Consider the following 26,118-nt stretch of genomic DNA (forward strand, 5'->3'; position numbering starts at 1 on the left):
ATAAAAATGCCCCAATGAGAAGAGCTGTCTTCACATACGAAATATATTTATTCTATAACAGAAAAAAAATTCATATTCGGGGGGGGGGGGGGGAACTATGGTGACAATAAATAAATATCCCTTAAAATACGTGCAATATGGTCACAATAAGTGTGTTGTATCTCAGATAAGTCACAACTAAAGCCGCTTAAAAGGCTAAGTCTTAATGCAGCTTTGGTCACAACCGTCTTGATTACATTGTGTTGTGCGGCTGAAATATTACTGTTTATAATAAGCCCAAGATTGCACATCTCTTTTCCTCATGGCTTACATGGCATTGCGACCATATCTTGGACAAGTAATGGATAATATATATTTTTTAATTTTCATGATAAGACTGTAATATTGATTTGCATAGTCTCATAGACGATGGGCATAGCATTGAGTAAACACGAAATATACCAAGAGTTGAAAGCTTATTTCTTGTACGTACGTGCAGCGCCGTATTAACATGTGGGCTAGTGTTGCCGACCCACCATTTAAGACACTATTAATCACGATATGTAGCCAACGTAATGATTTGGTTAATTTTTCGGCCCCAGTACTCAAAAGCATCATGGGTTCTTGGGCAAACCGGATTTTTGCAGCCCCCCCAACCTGACTAAAAATGCTTGCGTACCAATTAGCATGCTTACTATAGAAAATCCTAATAAGATCTCATTATCTTGAGTCCTCGGGTGGGCCCATGCATTAAGACGGCCCTGCCTGTACTTGATAGCCCTTGAGGCCATGGCCTTCACACATCCCGCAACGAGAGGCAGGTTTATAGTTTTACTGTCCTTCTCTCATTCCAGTTCAACTCTTTCCTCAAACTCGCCGCCCTGTGCAAAAAACCTGCTTGGCCTGACATTCGTGTATAATACGTCTTTGTTTTTAAGTCACTCTTTTGATCATTAAGTCACTCTTTTGATCACTAAGTCACTCTTTGTGTCACTCACTGACCTGGTTCCTCGTTTTCGAGGTCACTTTTTTGATTATTCACATGCTTGCACATGGTCTATGGTCACGCTTTTGGTTGACCTCGTGCTCCCACACTCTCTAGGTCACTCTTTTTGTTGCTCAGTGAGTTGTTTCCTTGCTTACTGCATCACTCTTTTGATCATTCACATGCTTGTTCACTCTTCTAACCCATTAACATAGAAAATTAAAAATTAAAAATCTTGTTTCCTTCACTCCGCAATAGAGAAAAATTGTGAAGGATTATGGGAAGGGGGTATGCACCGCAAAAATCCTCATAGAAGGTGTAAATATTTCCACCTCTTTCTCTGTGATAGATAAAAGTCATCAAGCTGGCGATGCTACCGCAATATTGTGCATGGTAAACAGAGTTTTAGTCAATATGCTTGCACATGTTCTGGATCACTCTTTTGATGAGTCCCATGCTCACGCACCTTCTAGGTCACTCTTTTTTTGTTGATCATTCACATGCTTTGCAAACTCCCTAGGTCACTTACTGTCCTTTTTCCTTGCGCTGCGGGCATAGGCAGACTTATGGTGGGTTATTCAAATTTTGCCGTCCTCCTCCAATCAAATAACAGTTTTATGAATAAAACGTTATGAGTGAGATCCACTGTATTTTTCGGGTATGTAAAATATTGATTCAGGTATCTGTTATAGGCCTACTAAGTTACATGCCTGAATTGTTTTAATTTATCTAAATTTATATTGGTTTTTCTTTCAAGATTTATGAAGCTCTAAGAATGGGCGATGGAAACGTTGTCGCAGTGAGTTTTTAAAATTTTATTTCTATCATAAGAATCTTTAAAGTTTCAATGTGTACCGGATGCAGACCCATGACTGGTTGGAACAGGACCACCTCCATCAATAATCGTCGATCATCCAGCGCCATCTCAAGATCGTGGATTGTTGTGCCTTATCTAAAGATGTCAACCTGGTTGTTTACATTGGATCAGCACGGTTGCTGTTGCAGCTCAAATCCAAAATAAAAGAATTCAGACGATATGCAAATTCAGTGTGTGATCAGCGATGGTTGGCCCCCTCCTCAGCAATCACTGGTATATAAAGTAGTCACAAGATTGTCATATCGCTTGTTTGCATTCTCTCTCAATTTCGCCACCTAACCACTTGTCGAGCCAAACTCTGCCTGGGGGTTAGCTTCTTCGATCTATAGGATAGCTGCCCCTTTACTGGTGTTCCCAATTCTACATGTGGCGCTTCTATACATAAGGTCAAAGAATGGAAAGGAACAGTCAGTCTGGTTCTGAAGAGCTCTGTGGATTTCCAGACCATGGCTTGGATAAACTACTCTCCATTGATGGGATGTGACACATGGTTCGCCACATAAATCAACCATGTGTCACATCCCTGGGATCAAATGGGAGTATCATAAGCCAACACAACAAAGGTCGAGAATATGAACTCAAAAGCATTTGATCTCAATTTACCAGAATTTACAGATTTAAATTTACAAATTAAAAATTTCGACAATAAAATATTTCACTGCACATCACATTATTTTACGAGACATCCAGTCTATGAAGAGTAGTTTATCCAAGCTCTTCAGAAACAGGATGACAGTTCCTTCCCATCCTTTGGCATTATGTATAAAAATGGTGCATAGTGTCTGTGTGGACTCTGGAAAAACAATGAAGGGAAAGTTAACCCACAGCTTGAAGACACTAACTCTCCAGTCGAAATTTGACCAGACAGACGGTTAGGCAGTAAAGTTGAGAGAGAATGCAAACAAGCAATGTGATGATTTCATTGCTACTTCATTTATCAGAGATTGCCGAAGAGGTTGCCAATCATCGTCAATCACGCGCGGAATTTGCGTATCCTCTGGATTATTTTCTTTCGGATTTGAGATGCGGCAACAGCAACTGTGATGTCATGTCGATCCAATGTAAACAACCAGGTGGACGTCTCTGGATACAGCACAGCAATCCATGATCTTTTGCTGATGCTGGATGATCTGTGATATAATGGTGAGAAAAGCAAATTGTTGTAAATATTTTGAACTAGCTGTAATATCCGACGTTGCCCGGGTTTTCTTCAATGAGGCTTTTTGGATCCTGTGATATCTCCCTGTTTCTTTGAGAGACATACAAACTGTGTGTAAGTTAACCAATATGGCGACGTCCTGCACATGAAATAAGCAAATCTAGATTTAGAGAAATGTAGAAATTAAAATATTTTTTTCCTTTTTTTTAAGGGGCATCAAGTATTTTGATTCCCCCTGAACTTCAAGTTATGCATCTGCCCGTTTCTGCTTCAAAAAACGATTAATTAAAGCTGTGGAATTTCTTTGATGTACTTTATGGGTCCATAATTAAATTTAAAACTATATGAATTTATGCAATTAAAAGACAATACGAGAGACATTGTTTTTCATGCTTGAGAAGGTATAAATAAAAAATTGCAATCAATATCATTGCATGCATATCCACCTCAAAAGTGGATGCAGCTAATTGCTTCATATTTAATTTTCTGCGCTTCGTATCTCTGAGTGGACTCCATCATAATTTTCTAAATTATTGATGTGGCTGGGAAACTGCCCCCCCCTTAAATTTCTGCATTTCTACGCTAAAATTGGTAATTTTAACATTAATCTCTATAGGAATCATCCCGTGTTTGTCCCTCAGATGACGTTGATGATGACGTCTATTCAAAAAGTCTTATTACTGGGAGGATTGAAAAAGTGGCAAACCATTATAAAGGCATAAACTATTATACATATACTGGCAACGTTAAAGAAGTGACAAACCATTGTAAAGGCATATACACGTATGAAACGCATTGCTAAGGAACCACGGTAAACAAAGTAAACATTCCGAAAGTGATTGTTGAGACCCAAAAACCATTGCCTGACAGTTTATTATTTTTTTTTGCCCATTTCAAGCATTTGTCCTGCTCTGACGAATTTTTAAAGTAGCCTATCGTTCAAGTCGGGTCCCATTTGGTGTATATGCAAAATTTGGTGCTGATCAATCTAAAATTATAGATTCGTATAGAGAACATACATACACACACAGAAAAAAAAATCAATTTTATATACATAGATTATAAGCGGTTATTATTGATGGAGTGGTCACTTTCCCATTAGAGTGGTCCGCACCCATTACAAATGTCAATGCCAATTTTACTTACACAACTGGAGAAAATATCAAATAAACAAATCTCAAGTTGCAAAAATGTGATTTTTCTTGCATTTAATTTGTGGGAGCAATGCTTTCTTTGAAATTTTTTCTCAAGCCCTGATGCATAGGCATCAGGGCTTGAGAAAAAATGAAAAATAATTGAGGCACCAGCCAAACAGATCCAAGCATATTTTCATTCTAGAAAAACAGTTAAAAATAATATCCCTCCCCCAGTCTTTTCCAGAATTGGTTACCCTTTTCGAGGTTTGTTTGAAATGCTGATGCCATTTAAAAAAAAAATGTTTTTTTCTAGTTTAATTTACACATTCAAGTTACACATTTTAGAATTTGAGTCACTGATTCCAATTTTAGTCGCGGCAATGAAGTGGTGCCTGGAATTTGTCGAGCCCTGCTATACACTGGTGATGTTATTTAGAGATTTTGTATGTGTAGAATCATTTTTCTCACTATTCGCTACTTATAGAGCACATCTTTTTGAGATTCCTTTCCGTTTCTGATGGGTAAACAAGAATCATTTAAGACGACACTTGGAAACCCCTTTAACCAAGCTATCAAATTTAGTTATTATGTATGGTGGCATCAAATTGGTAAAGGTGATGAGAAGAGTCTACGAGAAAAATTATGCGAATGCTCAGCACAGTGGTTTGTACTGCTGAATTGTAGTGCAAGAAAAGAGTCTAATTCATTGAATGGTATGACCATCTGATGATGAAACAATTTTTATTGGCTGCTAGGAGCATACCACCTTAGCTTGTAGAACAAAATTTAGTTTTCTCATTCTCCCTCCACTCTTTCCTAGTACCGTGAGGCAGTGATGTCTGAGCCGTGTGTGCTCAAACATGCATAGTATTTTTAGCATGGTTTCCCTAGCACCCCCGTAATTGATTCAGAATTCAAAATGCCCTCCACGAAGCTGAAAAGAAACATGTGTATCATTTTGAAAATATTATTTGCAGTAAAATGACTATTTTATTTCATTTCATTATTCGAGGAATATCTCTCCTGTCGTCATCCTCACGTCGCCAGTCCGAAGCTCAATGTGGAAGATCCCGAACCAGATGTCATAAAAATCATTGACCCTCCATGGGATGAAGTCGTTACAGAACATCTTAAGTAAATTAATTTCTTTGGCTTTATTGTTGCGATTATTTGCAATTCTGGTTGAACATTTCCTCAAATTTATTAGGGATTTATAGTTTCTCTTTTTTGTCTTTCTCCCTAGGTGTATATACTACATCAATAACCATGATTTCATCGAGGCCTACAAACATCAGTATTGTCTTGTCCAGTATCCTTTCTTTTATTATTATACTGGCACATTTTTCGCATTATAACTAAAAATTAGGTAAATTTTGCAAAAAAAGCTGAAATACCGTATGTTGAAATGTCTCCATGTTAAAAGCCTCTCATTTTTTGACATTATAGAGAATGTAAAAATATAAATATCAAGAAGTGGCGTAAAATTTTTTGAACAATTTGAAAACTAAAAAAAAATATTTCTTCTAGAGCAGCGGTTCTCAACCTTTTTTGACTCACTGAGCCCTATCCAGTATATAATTTTTATGGCGGAGCCCTGTTTGACTCGAGAAGCCCTTTTTTGTACCTAATTTTTATTGTAGAACCTGTAGGCCCCTTTTATTTATTTATCTATCAAATTTACTGATTTATATTATTTTCCTCGAGTCGCAGCAGAGCCCCTGGGAGGTGCCCATGGAGCACCGGTTGAGAACCCCTGTTCTAGAGGAAATCTTTATGTGGGGGGGATCACCCCTACTTCTGAGCTGAGATAACACTGTTTTCTGAAGTAAATAGCAATCCTGTGTACGCTACTGCATATATGTATATAAAAACTGTGTATTTCATTTACTGCCAAAATTTTAAAGTGCTACAAAAATCAAATTTCCTTTTTTCACTCCTGCATATGGCATAACAGGAAATTACAAATTCTGTACAGATTATATGTCGGAAATAGCCGTATTTTGGAAATATGAATATTCATTTAGTATATATATTAGAGAGAAAGAAAAGAATATCTTAATTGCGTTCCAGAACTTTCACCAAAATCTTTTCGAGCCAAAAAGAAGAGAATTGGGCGTTACCCATCATGTACACAAGTTGTCTGGACCTTCGGAACTTAGCTATCAGCGTAAGTTTCAGTTGATTTTATTTATTTTTTTAATGAACCACTTTGATGTGTTAACTGTGCATGTAATAAGAGTGACATCAAACGAGCAAATATTTTTCATGATTACTTGAGATGTGAACGACTGAACCTGTGGGCAGCGGGAAATTGGCAGCTCTATCACAATAACGTACCCTTCTATTCTTCGCATTTGATGCAGAGTTCCCTAGCCAAACACAACACGGCTATATTTTCAGACTCTCTAATCTCCCGACATGGTTCCGTGTGGCCTCTGGCTTTTCTCCAAACTGGTGGGACGCAGTTTAGACCCCTTCAGAAAGTCGCCAACTGTGGCACCTCGGAAACGTTTGTTTACCTTCACCCTCAACTGGATTATACTGTCTTTCTCGGTCTGCTAGGGCCTTATTCCTGCTTAGTGAAATATTCTTGCCATGCATCCTGCTTAATGAAATAATATTGCCATGTTTCTGGTTGTGGTGCAAACAGAGTTGATAATTACTGGCCGGGGACAGGGGTCCCCTTTAATGACTGGAGGAGCAACGCGGTTTTCAGCCTAGAAAGTAAGCCTAGGAACAAAGTTTGGCCTACAGGTGCAGCCACTGATTTGCATATTTGCATGCACTTGTTAGCGATTGGACAAAACGTTTTCTGCGCTAATGCATTGCTGAACTACATGTCATTTCACTTCCATCACTCGTTGTTGCAGGATGTTCTGCTCGCAGTCACGTTTCAGCACCGATTTTTTTAATTCTTGATGGTGTTAAATGGCTTCTGTTGGGCCGAGGCCTAGTAACTTCAACCACAGCGCATTTTGGATTATTCACGTGTTTGTGTCCTAAGGATAGTTTCATGTGCATGTGCCCCAAGGATTATTTCAGTTTCTAATGGATTATTGCTGTGCCGTTTAGGATGGGAAAAAAGACAGGTGAGCGGTAAAAAAAACCTTTTTTTATCTCCCTTTCTTGGGTGTACATTAGACTTGGCACTGCATGGCGCCAAAGCAGTGCCAAGAAGGGTGCTTATACTGCTTTTTCACCGAAGGTTTGTTATGTCATCAACCACCCTTTTTGAAGATATGGCATATTCTAAGCTGCTGACGAAATTTTGCTGACAAGGGGGAGGATCAAAAATGGCTAAAAATCTGCTTACGTAAGACTTGAATGGCCCCATAGGAGAATTTTTCATGAATGAAGGTCAGATATTTTTTAAACAAACCTCGTATCACTCAACTATTTGCAGTCGCAAGCAAGTATTGAAATTTTAAATTATCGAAAAGCTGGATGAAAGGAAGCATTGGCCAATTTTATTTGCATACTCCAGTTGTCCTTGAGAAAAAGATTGAAATGTGATATCAATTCTTGAATTCGGGTGGGTTACTAGATTGTTTCCGTGTTGCTGTTGTGTATATAACTATTATTCTTCCAACGTTATTGCAGGCAGACTTTCAACTTGCAAAGAAAGGGATGTCCAAAACAGAGGATATGCTCGAAAAAGCAGCAGAATTACTTATGGGCTGTTTCAGAGTATGTGTGGGCGACACGTGAGTTAAATACATTCTTACATTTTCATACATTCATAGTTCTTTAACCCTTTTACGATCAGAGACATAATATTGTGTCCAAATGCCAGTGAAATAAATTTAATCGAACTGACTCTTTCCTCAACCTATTTTTTCCTGATCACAAAGGTTTATTGTAACAGTACGGAAAAAGTGCATGTGTTTTCCCCCTTCTCTCTTCTCTGAGCACCACCGTGATATCTCAATGAGACAGCAATCAACTGATAACGATTGTGGCGGTTCTTCTCAGCTTTATCCCCTCTCGCTCTCTACAGTATTTCCTCCCACACATACATACACACATTTAATATATTTTTCTCAGAAGTAATCCTTCTAACATGTACTGCTCATAGAACTGAGAAAGAGAACAAGTAAAAAAACAAGTTTGTAGGTGAGGGTGAAAAAAAGCCAGGCACTGTACTATATTTAATACCCTTTTATCCAATTATCTCTGAACTGTTTCTCTCCGCCCTTATTTCTTTTCTTTCTTTCCCTTTTTTTTTAGCATGGAATAAGGCTTCGCTATTTATCGTCTATAAGTCTAATATACAGGTCATTAAAATTTATCACCAATAGCTTGTACTCAAAGAGGTTAATGTTCTTTATTCGTATTTCATGTTTTACTTATAGTGAAATATCCATGTACACGATACTCAAGAAACATGGATACGATATTATAGATGCAATATATTAACCTGGAGAACTCACTGGGTTTACTAGTGCATGCGAACTCGCATGTGAGATTTTCTCTCGCATTTGTAACTTTTGCCAATATTAAAGTATTAAATTATTACCTAACCCTCACCACTACCAGCTAGACAAGAGCGGAAACTCTGACACCTTTCTTCGTTTTGAGCAGGGAGCGGAATATTTCATGGCATGAGAGAAAATCTCACAGAGCAAGTTCTCCCTTGTTAACACCAGAACGACGGAAGCAGTCATTTTTGACCTCAAAGCTACTTTGACACGTGATTACTCTCAAATGATTTATTTCAAGTTGTTGAAATTTCATGACTTTTTTTTTCATCGTGTTAAGGCTCTTGAATTCCTAAAATATAAATGTTCTATAGTTTGTTTCATGTTAACTTTGCAGTGAAGAGAAAGGTAGAGAGTGTATTCCTTCGCTGCAAAATATAGTTCCCATACATCGGAGGTTTCTGATGATCATTTATATAGAATATTTCAAATTTTTTTATGATTTCAAAAAAGATACTGAAAAAATACCGTTTTGATCCAATGTATATTCGTTTAAAATTTTTAAATTAGAAAAAATATTGGCTACCATTATCAAAAATCCATGGCGAGCTCAAGAATGTTTTGGCGTGATTTCCAAGAAATTTTCCCAGCCAATATCACTGTCGTGCTTTTTTTTTGGTTGCACAATTATATTATATACATATATTATATCGTCATTTTGTTGAATTTTCCAATAGATACAATTTTTCATTCAGTTTTTCATGTAGTTATAGGCCTACACACCCAGACGAATATTCAATCATGTTTTTTTATTCTCCCGAAAATAGCCTCCAACGAATTCAGATATCACTCATAGATTACAGGAAGTGTTCCTCTTTCACAACAGCGCCGATACTGTTGTGAGAGGCTCTCTTTATGGGTGTAGGTTACGGTTCCAGGCGCCCCCCCCCCACCTTTTTTTAAATTATATATTTCTTGCCGTGTTCGTAGGATAGGGGTGGTTTCTGAATTCCAATAGCCGATAGCGGAGGGTGTTGACATAAGTAATGTTTCTTTTGCACCCACACCAACGCCATCTTTTCCGCCACAGCAGAGGCTGTTGTTCCAGATGCCCCCTTCAGTGTCTCTCCAGATAAATATATAAATGAGCAAGAGAGAGAGACCCACAATGGTTTAGGCTTGCAGTGTAGTTTTTTTTTCTGTGACAGTTGTATCTTTCTTTTCACCAGAGATAGACACGCTAAAATGTTCTCCGTTCTTTTTGGCAATAATGCATAAAGCACGTTATTGAAAAGAAGAGGAATTTTGGATTGCAGATGACCTGATGGAACACATGTTGGAGCAACAACAATTAATAAGTAATGGAGAATCCGATAATTCTACAACTTCAAGTGAGGAGTCCATAGAATGGGAATCCGTAAAAAATTACAAACTGTAATAACAAGTGGCATTGACGTATATGCGTTCGGGTGGGTGAGCGACGGAAATTTCGGCAAGAAAAGTGAGTAAAAGAATTCTAAATTTTTCCTTATCATTATTATTATTATTATTTGGAGCTATTCCCAAATTCAAACGTCAAAACCGGGTTAATAGGAGTTACCTAGATATTTTTCAATAAAAAAAAAAAGATTTTTTTTTTCAAAAACCGCACTTTAATTTCTGAAAGTATTGATGATGGTTTTTTTCATTAGCTAATTGTTACTAACTGTCTGCAATTTTTTCTACAAGCACATTACGTTATACGTAAAAAATATTTTTTCTGCGAGATTGGCGAGAATCAGCCATACCTTGCCGAGGCCGTGCATCGATACATAGGTTAAGAGGCTTTCGTTGTCATAGCAACGAGTGATGCGGTTCCCACGTAGCTTCCTCTTCACTGCAAAGTTAACCTGAAACGGACTATAGATTTCTTAGTTTAGTGGTGAAATTATGTTCTACCCAGAATGACGGTAGCTGTTGTTTTGACGGCTCTAGAGATATTTGAGTCATTTGATTGTTCACAGAAAATTTTAAGACAAATGAATTTTTAATTTTTACTGGTTTACGCATTTCGGCTCAACAATAGCGATACTGTTTTAAGAAGTTTCAGTAACAAAAAATAATTTATGCAGATTTTTTCTCTCTTGCAGTTAAAATGACCACTAAACGTTCTTCTAGGTAGTTTGAAATTCCCGTCGTTTTAGTGTTAACACTATTAAAATTTGCATCAGGACCAGAGAGCAAAATCATTAATGCCCTGCATATCAATTATATAGGATTGCCACTATATTTTTATATTATTGTTGCATAATAACACTAGCTTTGTCAAACATCAGGCATGATGGTTCGAATTTCAGTCAAAAAGAGAAACTACACTTGGTGTTCAAAATTGAGAGATCTATTACTTTGATCCAATTTTTCAATGATCTGTTGAACCAGAATTAGGGTCTGTTTTCTGGAGGATCTGGAAATTTCGCCTTTGACGTTTCGTCCCTGGTACATTTTGTCCTCGGATATTTCACCCATGACATTTCGTCTGCTCTGACCATGAGTGACCATATAAGGGGTGAGTGATCATATGAGTGATTGTATAGTTGAGAAAATAACCATATAAATAATTAAATGAGACACAGTCACTCACTTGGCCACTCGTGTGTCAGGGCAGGCAAAATGTCTGGGTAAAATATTCAACTTGGAAGTAAGGAAGGCAACCCATATTGCGGAATGGACTTCTGCAATATGGGTAGTCATGCAAAATCATGCGATATGTGCTATCGGCTGACCACGAGTATCATTCAACAGGCAAATTTGTTTTTCATTTGCATCTGGGGAACGTTTGTAAGTAAAGACGAGCAAAATGCTGTGTTATTTGTTTTTAGTGGCAGAAGGAGTTAGTTAATTGTGAAGTTAATCAGCAACCAACGGCAGTGTTTGGGGAACATGCACTGCCATTGAATTATGTGCAGGACTGGCACAAGCATTTCCACGAGGGATGGGAATCTGTGGAAGATGATACATAACCTGGCCAAAGTCACCTCAGAAACACAGATGCTTTGGTGAAAGAAGTTGACCAGATAATCAAGACAAACAGAAGACGTAGAATAAAGGGTATCAGCAAGAAGGTGGGAGTGTTTTTTCCGTTCTATTCATATCATCATTACAGAGAAACTCCACTGCAGGAAAGTGAGTGCAAAGTTAAAATGCTTGTGCCAGTCCTGCACACGAGCCAATGACATTGCATGTTCTCCATACGCTGCTTTCATTGACCAATGCACTTTGCGAACTCCTTCTGCCACTAAAAACAAATAACACTGTTACTCTTCTTTACTTGCAAACACTTTGCTGCTGATTCCCTGTTGGATGATACTGTCAGCCGACCGCCAGCATGTATCACATGATTCTGTGTGACTACCAAGGGGACAAGTTTTATCTGTAAGTAGTTGTTGCCTTTCTTACCTACCGCTCTACCTTTACAAAAGTTTCACCTGAATCAGAAAAATAAACCAAATTACAACTGCTTTGTTTTCATTTGATCCACCCTTATGTATTTCATGGATATATTTCTTATGCAGTTGGTTATTGTTGTTGTTTATTGTTTACAGGCGTTCAGTTCAAGAAGACTCAAAGCGATGGGGAACGCTATTCCTAACGAATCAGCTTTTCAAAATTTATTTCAAGGTATTATTTTGAACATTTATAATTTAACATGAATGGATACCATTGTGTGCATTACTATCCTAAAAGTTTCAGACTGACACTTCTCAATTCAGTGAATGCCCTCTTAACGGTCAACTCACAGATGCAGCCACTCCTCTTTTACAGCCAAATAATACCATATTGCCACCATGCTATAAAACTCTGAAGACACCAGTTTTTCGAATGTTGGAGTCGGGTCCGTTCCTGACATGTCAGGAGGATTTGATAAGGATCACAAATTCATTTATCTTCCAAATTTTGCCAGTGATTGTAAAAAAAATCCCTACATTTAGGGAAAAAATTATTCCCCCAGAATTTACCCAAAAAAAATCAAAAACTGCTGCTTCATAAGTGTTATGTAAATTGTCGCCATTTCATCAAATCAAATCTCATTTTTAGGGAGAAAACACAAAATTTGCCAATCAGCAAGTGTTAATCCAACCAAAAGTTTCAAAATCCAAAAGTGGCACGATCGCTGTATCTGCTTTATCCATATGTCCCATTTCGGGCCCCACAGAGATTTTTTGGTTTTGTGAAATTTGATTTTTTGAGAGATAATTCAACCCAAGGACTTTAACCTACTGGTTGGCCATGATTAGCGATGGCTTGCAAGGTGTCATGGTTTTTTGCAATGGTAAAATATCCCTAAAATTGTCCTTTTACTAATGAAAAATTCATAACATTTTTTAAAAGACCCCTTTTACATTTATTTTTGTACAGAATTCAGATCAGACATAGATCTATGGGAGGGGCTTGATCACCCCCTTCCCCAAGAGATATGCGAATATGATAATATTACATTCAACAAATTCGTTCAAAATTATTTGTATCAATGTTTTTGATCAAATAACAAATTCAAGAAAACTTTGACCAAAATATAGAAAAAACTGGGGTATTTTTTTACAAAAAATATCCGTGATAGTCCCGGAAAGTACGGGACAATGCAGGATGTATGATGACCTTATTCAGTGTAAAATTTACCCCTCCGAACAGCGAGCTCTAGATCTGCCCCTGATTTGGATCCACTCGAAAACCTCCCAAATTCTCACTCTCCAAAGTTAGCAGCTATGCCAATGAAAAAAAAAAAAAAACCGTTAATAACAACACAGATAGGGAAGAGCTTAACGTGAAATCCATCCCCAGATAATAGAGGGGGTTCTACTATAGTAATTAAAATTAGAAGAAAAAAACTTTTTACATGCACACCGTGCCCTCAAAAACCCAAATAGAAAGTTGCTGCCCAGTCTCTAGTGAGGCCAATGAAAAAAAATCCTTGTTTCTAAGTGAAAAATTTGCCAATATATTTGAATTCAAAAATTGTCAAAAGTTGAGAAAGAACAGCATAAACTAAGGGGCACATGCAAGCTCACATTTTGCTGTTCTTTCCCAACTTTATTCCAATTTTTTTATTCAAGTATATCGGTGAATATATTGCACATAGAAACATGGAAATTTTTTTCTTGGCCTCAGGGGAGAGAGACACAGCAACAATTTTCTTATTGAGTGTTTGAGGATAGGGTACAGAAAAGACTTGTTTTTATATTTTAGTAACTATACAACCTCCTTTCAATATGTATGACGTATCTGAGATCTACACATTATTTCAATACTTTTTCCAATTGAAAGTATGTCTCTGGGATCAACGGTTCAAAAGTAAAATGCGGCCAAGTATTTTTACTACCACTCATATTGATTTGAAAATGCAAAGGGTGGTTGAAATGATATGAACACTCAGGTTTAAATGTTGTCTTAATTCTACCTTGCTACGTTATCAAGTGCAGACGTCTTTCACTTGCTTAGTGGACACAGAAACTACTTCCAATGGTAAGAAATGTACTTCTGACATTGTTTGTTGATGGCTGTACTTAAGTGCGTATTCTGAGTGTGGCGATGGGGGAGACACTTGCCTCTCCCAAGAGCCCAATAATATGGAGAAAATTTTTCTATCCCATAAAATATGTGATGATCCGATGCATCTACACAATAAGTCTCTTATCCCACACATCGTCTTGGATTCTCCTGCCTGTGTTCATTCACAGCTGAAGATATCTGCTTCAGCTCCATTCACAGCTTAAGATTTCTGCCTTTGCTCAAACGCAGATACAGGGGAATTAAATAACGGGAACGACCACCGCTCCCAAGAGCCAAATAATATGAGCAAAATTTATCTGTCCTGTAAAATACAGGACGATCAAACAAACTTACACAATTCACTCCTCCCATCACATCATCCTAGATCAGTGCCTGGCTCTACTCGCTGGTTGAAATTGGTCTTTTCACAATACTAAGTCAAAATAGCTATACTATCACCATACTAGCTATCTGTCTTGATTTTAGATGGTACCACATGTTTTAATGTGGTTCTTTCAATATGGTGTTTTTTTAAGAGTGGTGTTTTTGTATTTCCATTGCCACGAGCTGTAATGAAGGATTTATTCTTGTTTTTTGCCTTAGGTCAATAAAGTACATTTGGTGAAGCCTCTCCTTCGAGCCATAGAAAGCTCAAATTTGAAAGACCAGTTCCCGATATCACAGCGTGTAACATACAAGTAAGCTTCTCTGGCCTCTCATTATGATGAGAATCATTAGAAATGAGAGAGATATTACTGATAATAATCCTGGATTTGAAAGTTTTGTCGTAATGTACAGAAAAGACCAGACACATGTTCTGTCTCACATCCTATAGGATAGCAAGGCATTGTTGTAATGTGCGACGAAATGTTTGGGGGAAAATTATACTGTATTTCTGTCTCTATCTAGCGCATAAGTGTAAGTGCTGCATTTAGAAAAAAAAAATTTATATACCTTGTTGATTGAAGTGATCATAATCACGTGTTTCTTCTAGGTTTTACGTTGGTCAGAAAGCAATGTTTGAAAGTGATTTCAGGACAGGTGAGCGATTTCTTTTAAGATTCCAAATTATCTGAAAATGATGTCATTTTCTGATGGTCCGAGGTTTCGACAGAGCTGGCTGATGAAAAGGTAAATCCAGGGAAGAAAATTCAACTGCCTTTGCTTGGAATAGAATTCCACGTCCTCTCACTTGAATATGTGATATCATCTTTGGATAAATCGCCATCTGATGGCAATGATGTCAGTAATGTGAGCTTTGGCCGGAGTTAGGTCTGGCTGTCCTCCATGTACGGCCCCATTCAGGGTACATGAGGTCTAAGGGGAGAGGATCAGTGCCTTTGTAGTCTAGTGGTCTAGCTCCAGGGCACTCACCTGGTAAGTAAGAGGACATGGGTTCGATTCTCCATAAAGGAAGTTGAATTTTCTTTCTTGGATTTATCTTTGCATTATTCTACTTTATGTTAGAGCCATGCACCCTTTTTTTTCAAATTCCCGATGAAATCTATAGCTTCATTTTCCTAATAATGTCTAGCAATGATTAGCAATATGAATTGGATCATGAATTAACTTACATAATTGCTCATCTAACGACACCGTTTATTCTTATTTCCATATTTCTATACTTTCGTTATTATACTTCATCTTTCTTTATGAACCAAACTCGCCAAATTTTTCACTAATGAAATTTAATTATCTTCTCTTATTACAGCTGAGGAGCATTTGTCCTTTGCTTTCGTTCACTGCCACAAGCATTGCAAGAAGAACAAGCGTCTCATACTGATCTATTTGACACCCGTTAAAATGTTGCTGGTGAGTTACTCTTCTCATAAAGAATCTACATCAGCATTCAAACAAAAAAGGGGGGCGCTTTTACCATCGAGCAACATTTCAGAAGTGATAAACTTACAAATCTTTTGTTGTTGCACATTCTATGTTCTCCGATTCTCAATAATTTGTTTTGTAGGGAAAGATTCCGACATTAGCCGTGCTCAAGAAATACGATCTCATGCAGTTCTATGAAGTTGCTCAAGGTTTAATGTGAGTTATCACTTAAAATGATAATTATTAATGGTGTGCAACTTGAATATCTTGACTAAACTATAGTGAAAATTTAATGTAATGTAAATTAAATTTGAGGTATTAGGTGTTTCTGAGTATGTACTCAAAAATGTAGAGAAAAACACAACAGTATCTTTCATGGTTATAATCACAGCAACAGAATTTCGAAGGATTCAAATAGTAACACCCATTTTCATTCATTGCTAAGTGATCGACATAGCGAAAAACCATGAATGGCGATGGAATGGTACTTGCAGCATCATAAATACTAATGGGGGGGAGGAACAAAGAAAAAGAAAAATCTCACGAAGTGTTGTTGTGCTAACCCATCTTGGGGGGGGGGGGGGGGAGGGACACTTCCTGGTGCTAGTAGTGCGATATGCATTGACTGTTTTCACAAAGGTTTCTCTGTCTCCAGCATTTATGATGCCATAGGTACAATTCCAACACCATTCCTGGTTTTTCACTGCACCGATTATTTTGACATAAAAATGAATGGTGCCATTTGAATTCTTTAAAATTTGGTTACTGTGACTATGATTGCTAGGGTTTTGTTTTTCTCTTCATTCTCGAGCACATACCTTGATACTCTAAATATCTCCAGTTTCATTTGTACACATTGATTTTCGCAGCCACTAGAGACTTGTATATCAGTGAAGCAAGGGCACAGTGGGGGGGACTATCTTTTTCTATCTTGTTCTATCACTTTGGTTTCCCCCCCCCCCCCCGAACAAAATTTCTGGCTACGCCCCTGCAGTGAAGTTATTTTGTGAACGCCCTGTATTCAGGGTTCTCAACTTTTTTTGTTCAATATCTTTCTTTTACATTCATATTTGATTCTGAAAAAATTAAATTCACAAAGCTCTAGACCAGCGGTTCTCAACCTTTTTTTGACTCGCCAAGCCCTTTTCAATATATTATTTCTATGGCGGAGCCCCTGGGAAGTGCACACACAGAGCACAGGTTCAGAACCGCTGCGCTAGACTAAACTAATTTTGCATTGAAGTATAGCAGCCTAGCTCTATAGCATATTCACCTCATAAATGGATGCAGATTCTTTGAGTGAGGATGGGGGGGATTGTCCACCTCCAACCTATGCTAATAATACAGATTGAGGAGGGAATTCCCCCCCCCCCATCGCAAACGAGGGTTTCAATGTTTTGACTCACCTCCATATAAATCATGGAGAATAGTAACGGCACATAAAAATCATGAGCTGTCTAACTAATGATGTGATATGCAGGCATAACCTAAAAAAAATGGGATCTAATTAACAAGACCCCCCAATCCAATGTATCGCTATGATGTAACATTATTTTTTGTGTTATTATCTTCTGAATTGTTTTTTTTTCTTCTGTATTTATATTCAAGTCAGGGCAACCTTGACAGATTGAATCAAGCCCTGAAGGTGAACGAAAATTTCTTCATCAAATGCGGCATATTCCTCATTCTGGAGAGACTCAAGATAATCGTCTACAGGAATCTCTTCAAGAAAGTGTATGTATTACGTTTGCTTGTCTAGTTTATCATTGAGACAAGTTGAGCTCCAGATAATGATGTGTGCATCGTTTCACATCTACAGGTAGTCTGCTTGGTCCATCTTATTTTGGTACCATCATGGGTTTGCTTATTCTGGACACCCTCGGAGCGGATGGTCAAAGCAATTCACGTGAATGGCTTTTGACATTCCTTTTATCCCGACAATGAAACTTTTAAAATGAGCCATTTATGGCTGTACAGGGTGCCACAAGAAGAGGGGGGGAGCGTTGGATATCAAGGATAAAGAAAAAAAATTAAAAAATTAAAAAAAAATGCTTTGTCTGCAAAAAATTCAAACTATGAATATTTTGGATGGAATAATTTGCAGAAGAAACTAATTTTTGATGCTTGAAATGGGACCATTCCGTTTTAAGAGCATCATGCCCCCCCCCCCCCCCCATCCCGGGCAAAAGTGATTTTTCTGATGCTCCCACCAACCTAAATACCTCTGCCCAACAGTTTATGTACTTTCTCTCAAAAATTGTGTTCAGATCTCAACAAGAAGGACGTGGTAGCCCATGTCGATAAGATACCTAAAATACCAAAGGATGTTTGGAGGTGTCACAAGTTAAATACCTGGTTTGTACTTGTCAGAAACTTTCCTGACACAGGGGTGCAACAGAAACGGTGACATGACCACAGAAAAAGATTGCTACCACAGGGAGTCCCACACTGAGAGGTTTAGCGCACCAACCTCTCAGTGTGTATAAAAGAGGCTGTCATTTGTGGAATTGTAGGTCTTGATCTAATTAGCCCTCGTGCAGAAAATTACAATGATGTGTGCGACAAATATGACCAATAACATGAGGCCCTTCTTCTCCGCATAAACAAAGAATATGTGTCAGTTTAATGAAGAAGAGGAGAAATAGAATGCCCTGGGTAAAAGTTCTAAGACTAAATTTGTTTGTGTTTAACCATAGTACTTGTTTAGCTTAATAATCTGAGTTTTTTGGGTCATTTTGATGGTGCGGCTCATATGCCGTAGTGTGGCCCGCAACTCTGCAGCTAACCATTACATGAACAGGAATAAGTTGGCCGCCCTTGGTATAGGTTATAGCAAACTTGGTGGAAGTTGCACAAGGTGCAAAGGTCCATATTGTGTATGTATTCACAGCCAGTTCACTACCTTAAACTTGAAAATTTGTGCACAAATGATAGTGGTTCTTTTTGTTACTGTCAAACATGTAACTTTGTGTTGCCTTATTATGAGTATCATCTTGAAAATATGAATGCCACCTCTTGCATTCAAATTTGAGCATTAATCGTGTATATTTTCATATTTCATAGGTACCTGATGCATAACAACCATGTGATAGCCATCGATGCATTTGTTGATGCACTTCAAGCTGTAAAAGTAAGTACTCTGGGTATGTGCAGGGTGTCCATAAAATAACTTTGCCCAATATATGGGCCCCTAGTGGCAGCAGAACATCAATGAATATGAATGAAATTCGAGATGTAGGGGTTTCAGGGTATATATATTCCCGAGAATGAGAGTAGAGAAACAAAAACCTAGCTCTTGCAGTACAGTTAAAGCAACAAAAATTTCTAAATATTCAAATAGCAACACTCACTTTTATGCATTGCGAAATGATCGATGCAGTAAAAAAAAACCTTAAATGACGTTAACATGTAGAAACAACCAATGCAAATCGCATTTCTGCCGCTTAAAGTTCCCCTCAGAAAGTATAGTGCACCAACCCATTAGTGAGATCTTCTTTCTTGGTCTGCATTTTGCACCGGCATTTATGGTGCTACAGGTACAGTTCCAGTGACATTTGAGGTTTTTTTAGTGCACCGATCACTTGGCAATGCATAAAAGTGAGCGTTACTATTTTATTTCTTCGAAATTTTGTTACTGTAACTGTAACCATGAGAGCTAGAGTTTTTTCCCCTCTTCATTCTCAAGTGTATACTCTAAAACACCTTTATCTCAAATTTTATTCACATTTGTTCATTTTTGGCAGCTGCTAGGAGCTCATGTATGTGCAAAGTTATTTTATGATACTATACACCCTATACATACATTACTACTACTATTGAACCACACATGCACCTCGTCCACATTCCTCTACAGAATTTCTATCAAATCAGAACATGTTGGATGTGCGTGTACATGCTGTTAACCTAACAGTGAAATTTGTTTCTGCGTAATGCTTGTTATATGTAGTGCTGCCATCAGTTTTTCTAACAACAGTCAGTTCTTGATAAGGCCAACTCTGATAACTCGAGCATCTGTTTTAGTCGACGTTTTCACTCAGCCCCAGAGCATTTTCTGTATTTTAGCATTAAAATTTTTCCCTTAACTCGAAGTTTTCTTCCTTTAAGTTGAAGTTTTTGGGATTGAGAGAAATTTAAAACATGGAATTTTGCATTTATCAATTTAATTATCACTTAGCAACATAATTCAGCATTTAGCAATAGAGTCTAGAATTTAGCTTTTTAAAGACTCTTGTATAGACTTTACAAATACAAGGCCACAACAGGCAAAATGCCCAATGAGGTGGCTGAGAAAAAGATGCCCATAACAAGTATGGACTAAAATACAGCAACCCAATTGAAAAAGCAATTACAAACAATATATATTTGTGGTATTTAAATTAAGATAATGGCACGTAGACTCAGCAGCAATATTGTAACATTAAGAAAAATGAGAATTTATTTAAATTGGTGAGAGCAGATAAGAGCTGCTGCCATCCTTTGTAAAAGACAAACCTCAACTGGTGCAAGTATATGGGTTTCTTGTATACACTCCCACGTACAGACAGCGTGACCCCCAGACAGCATGACCTATATTTACACTACCATTCTTAAGCACATTCCAAGAATCCAAAAACATGAGGGGTACATCAGGGAACGTTTCTGTATACGTAGAAATACAACATATAAATGATAAAATATTATACAATGCCCATAGAGAATACTTATGGTTTTGTTATTCCAAGTATGTATAACTTCTCAATTTACCTCAACATGTTTATTGTATTGCTTTTTAAACGTGTCAATTGTGTTACAATTTACTATCTCCAGGGGTATAAGCTATTCCATAACCTTTCATTGTCCCTTACCAATTGATACTGGTGTCCCCTTTTAAAGCAGTCGATTGATGGCGAATTAATAAATCCTGGTCCATTCTATCCATCCCGTTGAAAATTTCGAACACTTCGATCATATCTCCCTGACACCTGCGTTCATCCAATGTAAACGTATTCAAAACATGAAGTCTCTCTTCATAACTCAATCCCTGTGTGTCAATAAGGACACGCGTAGCTCTTCTTTGCCCCCCTTCAACCATGTCTATGTGCCGCTGTTTGTGTGGTCTCCAAAATCTTACAGCATAGAAGAATGAAATAATTATTTATAGTTCTTTCATTTATATGAGTATTATGCATGCGTCCGTTTCCATAAGTGAGTAAAAACTTCTATAGTTTATTTCCAAATATTTTATCATTCAATAATAAAATATGATTAAGGTTAGAATAACTTATTTTTTCGAAATTTTTAATCTCCAGTAGTTTGATATGTTTTACTCATAAGATATTTGTGAATAGCACCGTTATATTAATAAATATTTTTCTTCTCGTTCTGAAATGGGAATTTCCGATAAGTCGAACTAACGATAACTCAAAGTTTTTTGTCATCCGCTGCACATTCGATTTATCAAGATTTGACTGTATGAGTGAAGTGCAATGACTAAATAATTGTACCATTGTAGGTCTGTTGCTCTCTGTAGTGAGACCTTTTAAGGGTGAGATCGGCACACATTCGCTTCTCATAGTTGAGAACCACAGATAACCAACTTCAGTTGACCACCACTAAGGCAACAGTGGGGCGGCACCAAACTGAGTGATACATACCTAGCGATGAGTAGTTTTGATAGCAGCTCATTGCACATTCACAACCCCACCCCTGTGTGTTCTCATTAAGGCAGTTTGTGATTGTTTCATCTCAGAGATGAATTCTGTGGCAATCAATTATTGTAAAACTTTACTCCACATTTTATGTAAGCTCTTTCAGGTGCGCCATCCATCTTAATAATTGGAAGAAGTAAAAGGGCGCATTGGTGATTGTTTTCGGAACTGGATGTAAATATTTTCCCACAGGACCATATAAAAGCAGAAATACTTTTTCAGAAGGAGATTGCCCCTTCCCAAGAGCCGAGTAATATAGGAAAAATTAATCATTTGCCAGACAGAATGATCCAACAATAAGTTGTTCCTCCCAACATATTGCTCTGGATCTGCGCCTGATTCTTCAAGGGCTCAGTAACCTATTTGTGGACCACAAGTAGAGATATAAAAGACATAGAATCAATTTAAATGTGTTTTTTTTTTATCTCAACTAGCTGTGCAGGCCATGTAAAAACTTCAACTGGGCCATGTTTTGTTCACCCATCATGCTTACAGACAAAATTGAGATATTGATGAAACTGTTCAGCAATATATGTTTAATCAATATATTGAAACCCTTTTTACAATACGCTACAGATTCTCAATTAGCCATGTTCCATAGTACAATGACATCATATAGGTTTTTTCCGTTTCTTTTTTTGTTCTAGGCAGAGAACATGGACAAAGAAGAGGTTCTCTGTATTCTCAGCAACCTGATTTTCGAGGTAAGACGAAACACCAGCTTATCTATATTGATAGTCAAGACATTCTAAATATGTTTCTGATGCCATCCGATGTAACTTTTTTGCCTTACCTTGCATTGTGTTTCTTTAATTTCTTTTTTAGGGTAAAATCAAGGGTTACATTTCATATCAACATCAAAAATTGGTTCTGAGCAAACAGAATGCTTTTCCTTCACTGTCTGCGACAAGTTGAATGGGAATCGGTCTTTCTTGAACTGTTTCATTTTCTTTTTTCACCACCATTTTGTGATTGAATATCAATAAGATTATTAAAATTTCAGTGATTTGTCTTTTTTATTTAATGTTTTCTTTCTTTTTTTTTTAACTTTGGACGTCTGTTTAATATTTATAAGGTTTTTGTACGAATCAGAAATGTGCGTGGCAGTGAAAGTTGCATTCTTTCCTGCTTGTCGCAGGCCAGATGTGGTGACCTCAAACCTAATTTTGTGAAAATAAACTAAGGAGTACATTACCACAGATAGCAGGGGTGGGAACTCTGCGCCACAATTAACATCTTGCGCCATCCTGCGCCAATAGTGTATTTTCGTATTTTTCTGCGCCAAATAGCGAATTTTGCTTCAGTATGCCCGGAATTTCGGAAAGGACGCCAAAAAAATTTTGTTCCTGCTTGCCGCGAAACGATTGTAAGAGCGTGTTTTATTCCACTGTACGCCTTATTTAAACTATCGGCCTTTCCATCGCGAAACCCCGATAATATCCGTGATCGTGCAACTGAAGATGGTTTGTGTACTAATGTTGGAATAAAGCGTATTTATGCTATTGTGTAATTCTGAATGCTCCTTCAGTCTGACTCTTATAAATGTCTAGTGAGAGACATTTCAGTGGCGACGAAGATGGGATCTAACGTCAGTCTGCAGGAGTTGAAAATCATCGTCTCGGCAGGACGGGAACAAGATAGAAGCAAACTCTAGTGAGTAGGCTTAGTTTCTTCAAGCGATTTCCTAGAACTCGAATCCCACAGCAATCGAACGGCGCGCGCTAATTGAAGCTCGCGCTGTTGCCAAGTCATACATATAAATATAACACATATATAACACCTTCCCGGAACAAGATAGAAGCAAACTCTAGTGAGTAGGCTTAGTTTCTTCAAGCGATTTCCTCAACGCATCCTTCATGGAGCGCACCGCTCTTTCAGCCAACCCATTTGACTGCGGGTGATACGGCGCAGCTCGGACATGGATGACTCCGTTCCTACGAAGGAAATCCGAGAACTCCTGACTAGTGAACGATGTTGCGTTATCACTGACGATTGTCCTGGGCAGTCCGAATCTCGCAAAGAGGGATCGTAATGCAGCGACCGTAGCAGCTGACGATGTCGAAGACACCGGAATTGCTTCCAACCACTTAGTGGCAGCATCCACTACTAACAAAACGATGTGGTTATCAAACGGGCCTGCATGGTCGATATGAATTCTGCTCCAAGGCTCCGTTGTGGAAGGCCATGGTGCCAAGTTTGATGGAGCAACGGAAGCTTCGACTTGACAATCGATGCACGAACGTACCAAGTCCTCAATGTCCTTATCAATATTCGGCCACCACACAGACTGTCTAGCCAAGGCTTTGAGAGCACCCATACCTTGGTGACCCCCATGAAGCTCCGACAGCACATACTTCCTGTACTTTGGTGGCACATATATTCTATTCGCACGAATAATAATACCGTTTTCCACTGACAAGTCAGTTCGGCAGAGCCAGAAAGGACGAATTTCAGCCGTTACACGCCTGGGCCAGCCTTGTGCTATGTATCTCTTCACTTTCAACAGAACAGGATAGAAGCAAACTCTAGTGAGTAGGCTTAGTTTCTTCAAGCGATTTCCTCATACGCTCCGGATGGCAGGTTTCGGTATAATCGGCGAATTCGACCGCGCGAAAGAACCGTTTTCGGAGTATGCCGAGCGATTGTATCAATATTTTGTTGCGAATGAAGTTACGGATGATGTCCGCAGACGTGCGATATTCCTATCGCTGGTGGGTGCGCCGACGTATGGCTTGATAAGGAGTCTGGTGTCCCCAGCCTTACCCACGGATCGAACGCTAGCAGAACTGATAGACGTTCTCAGGAATCATTTTGAACCGGCTCCGTCGGAGATCGTAGAGCGGTTCAAATTCAACTGTCGCTGTAGGAAGCCGGGAGAGTCTGTGCCAACCTTCATAGCCGAACTTCGAACTCTCGCCAGGTTTTGCAGTTATGGGCGTACTTTAGCGGAAATGCTACGAGATCGGCTCGTATGTGGGATAAATGATGACGCTATTCAGAGAAGGCTGTTGGCGGAAAGAGATCTGTCTTTCGATCGGGCGTCAGAGATCGCAATGTCGATGGAAGCGGCCTCGAAAAACGCCTCTAACCTGCGTGGTGACAACGCGTCTCCAGCGGAAGTGCTGTTTGTAAAGCAAAGGCAAGCGAAGCAGCCACGGAAGAGTTCCATAGGTCATCACCCGTTGCAAGCCAAGGTTATGATTTCCTGCTATGCTTGTGGTGCAAGTGGACACAAGTCCGTAACTTGCAAGTTTGCCAAGAGTACGTGCCATTCATGCGGGAAGACGGGACACTTAGCCAGAGTATGCAAGTCAGTGAAGAACAAATGGAGTGTTGGAGTCAAAGGCCAAGGACGTTGTGCGAACAGAGTGAATCAAGTCGACCAGCTGGATAACTCGTCTCCGGCGTTCGATGTGTTGACGTTGAACTCGATGTCTGATTTCCCACCACCTTGTACCGTGCAAGTCGTGATTGAAGGGCTACCTATGGTAATGCAGGTGGACACGGGAGCACCTTTTTCGGTGATGCCTTATTCGATGTTCAAGAAGCACCGATGTCGATTTCCACCTTTGAAAGACACTCGTATAAAGCTTAGATCTTTTACAAGGCATAGTCTGAAGATAGTGGGCGCGATGGATGTTTCTGTGAAGTACGAATCCAAATGTGAAATGCTTCCGATCCTGGTGGTGGATCAGTGTTCCGTGATCTTGATGGGGCGAAACTGGATCCGCGAACTAGGGGTATTGTGCACTATTGATCCGGCTATCTCTACAAACGCGATCCAGGTTGACGTGAAATCTTCGTCACGGTACTTGCAGGCCGTCTTGTATGAACATCAAGAACTGTTTTCGGGGGGCCTCGGGAAGTTGAAAAAAGTGAAGGTTCGTCTGAAAAGGAAAGACTGTGCTTCACCGAAATTCTTCAAAGCTCGTCCCGTGCCTTACGCTTATAAGAAGAAGGTAGAAGAAGAAATAAGTAGACTTTTGGATTTAGGAGTTTTGGAACGAGTGTCGTCATCGGAATGGGCGACACCTGTAGTACCAGTCCTAAAGGCGAACGGTAGGATTCGCCTGTGTGGTGACTTTAAGCTCACCGTCAACGTTGCTACAGATCTCGAGAGGTATCCGTTACCCAAAGTCGAGGATTTGTTCGCTCGCCTTTCAGGAGGAGTGACTTTTTCAAAGATCGACTTATCGGATGCGTACTGTCAATTGGAATTGGATGAAGCTTCCAGGGACTTATTGGTAATTAACACTCATAAAGGGTTGTTCAGGTACACGAGACTGCCTTTTGGGGTAGCGTCAGCTCCATCAATTTTTCAGAGAGAAATGGACAAGCTCTTGCAAGGGCATGAAAATGCGTTGTGCTACCTAGACGACTTGCTGATAACAGGCAGCTCTGTTTCGGATCATTTAAGGAATCTGAGGAAAGTGTTGTGTACTTTGCAGGAAGCTGGTATCAAGCTACATCCCTCGAAGTGCTCGTTCATGCAGACGTCAGTAGAATATCTGGGACATAGAATCGATG

The 26,118-nt window shown here is 38.8% G+C and overlaps 1 protein-coding gene across 1 annotated transcript; it reads left to right on the forward strand.

Moving 5' to 3' along the window:
* Positions 1-219: 219 nt before the first annotated feature.
* On the forward strand, positions 220-22,610 carry PCID2 (PCI domain-containing protein 2). The gene is made up of 15 exons (XM_089248481.1): positions 220-337; positions 1,722-1,763; positions 5,149-5,270; positions 5,380-5,445; positions 6,207-6,303; positions 7,737-7,840; positions 12,136-12,211; positions 14,684-14,778; positions 15,075-15,121; positions 15,792-15,892; positions 16,047-16,120; positions 17,513-17,638; positions 18,968-19,034; positions 22,239-22,295; positions 22,417-22,610. The coding sequence occupies exons 1-15, from the start codon at positions 302-304 to the stop codon at positions 22,504-22,506; spliced, it is 1,200 nt and encodes a 399-aa protein (XP_089104607.1). The 5' UTR covers positions 220-301; the 3' UTR covers positions 22,507-22,610.
* The last annotated feature ends 3,508 nt before the right edge of the window (positions 22,611-26,118 follow it).

The sequence above is a fragment of the Pholcus phalangioides genome, unplaced genomic scaffold, assembly GCF_987345545.1.
Source record: "Pholcus phalangioides strain wild (caught in Gottingen) unplaced genomic scaffold, Ppha-v1.0 ptg000020l_1, whole genome shotgun sequence".
In the NCBI taxonomy this organism is placed as follows: domain Eukaryota; kingdom Metazoa; phylum Arthropoda; class Arachnida; order Araneae; family Pholcidae; genus Pholcus; species Pholcus phalangioides.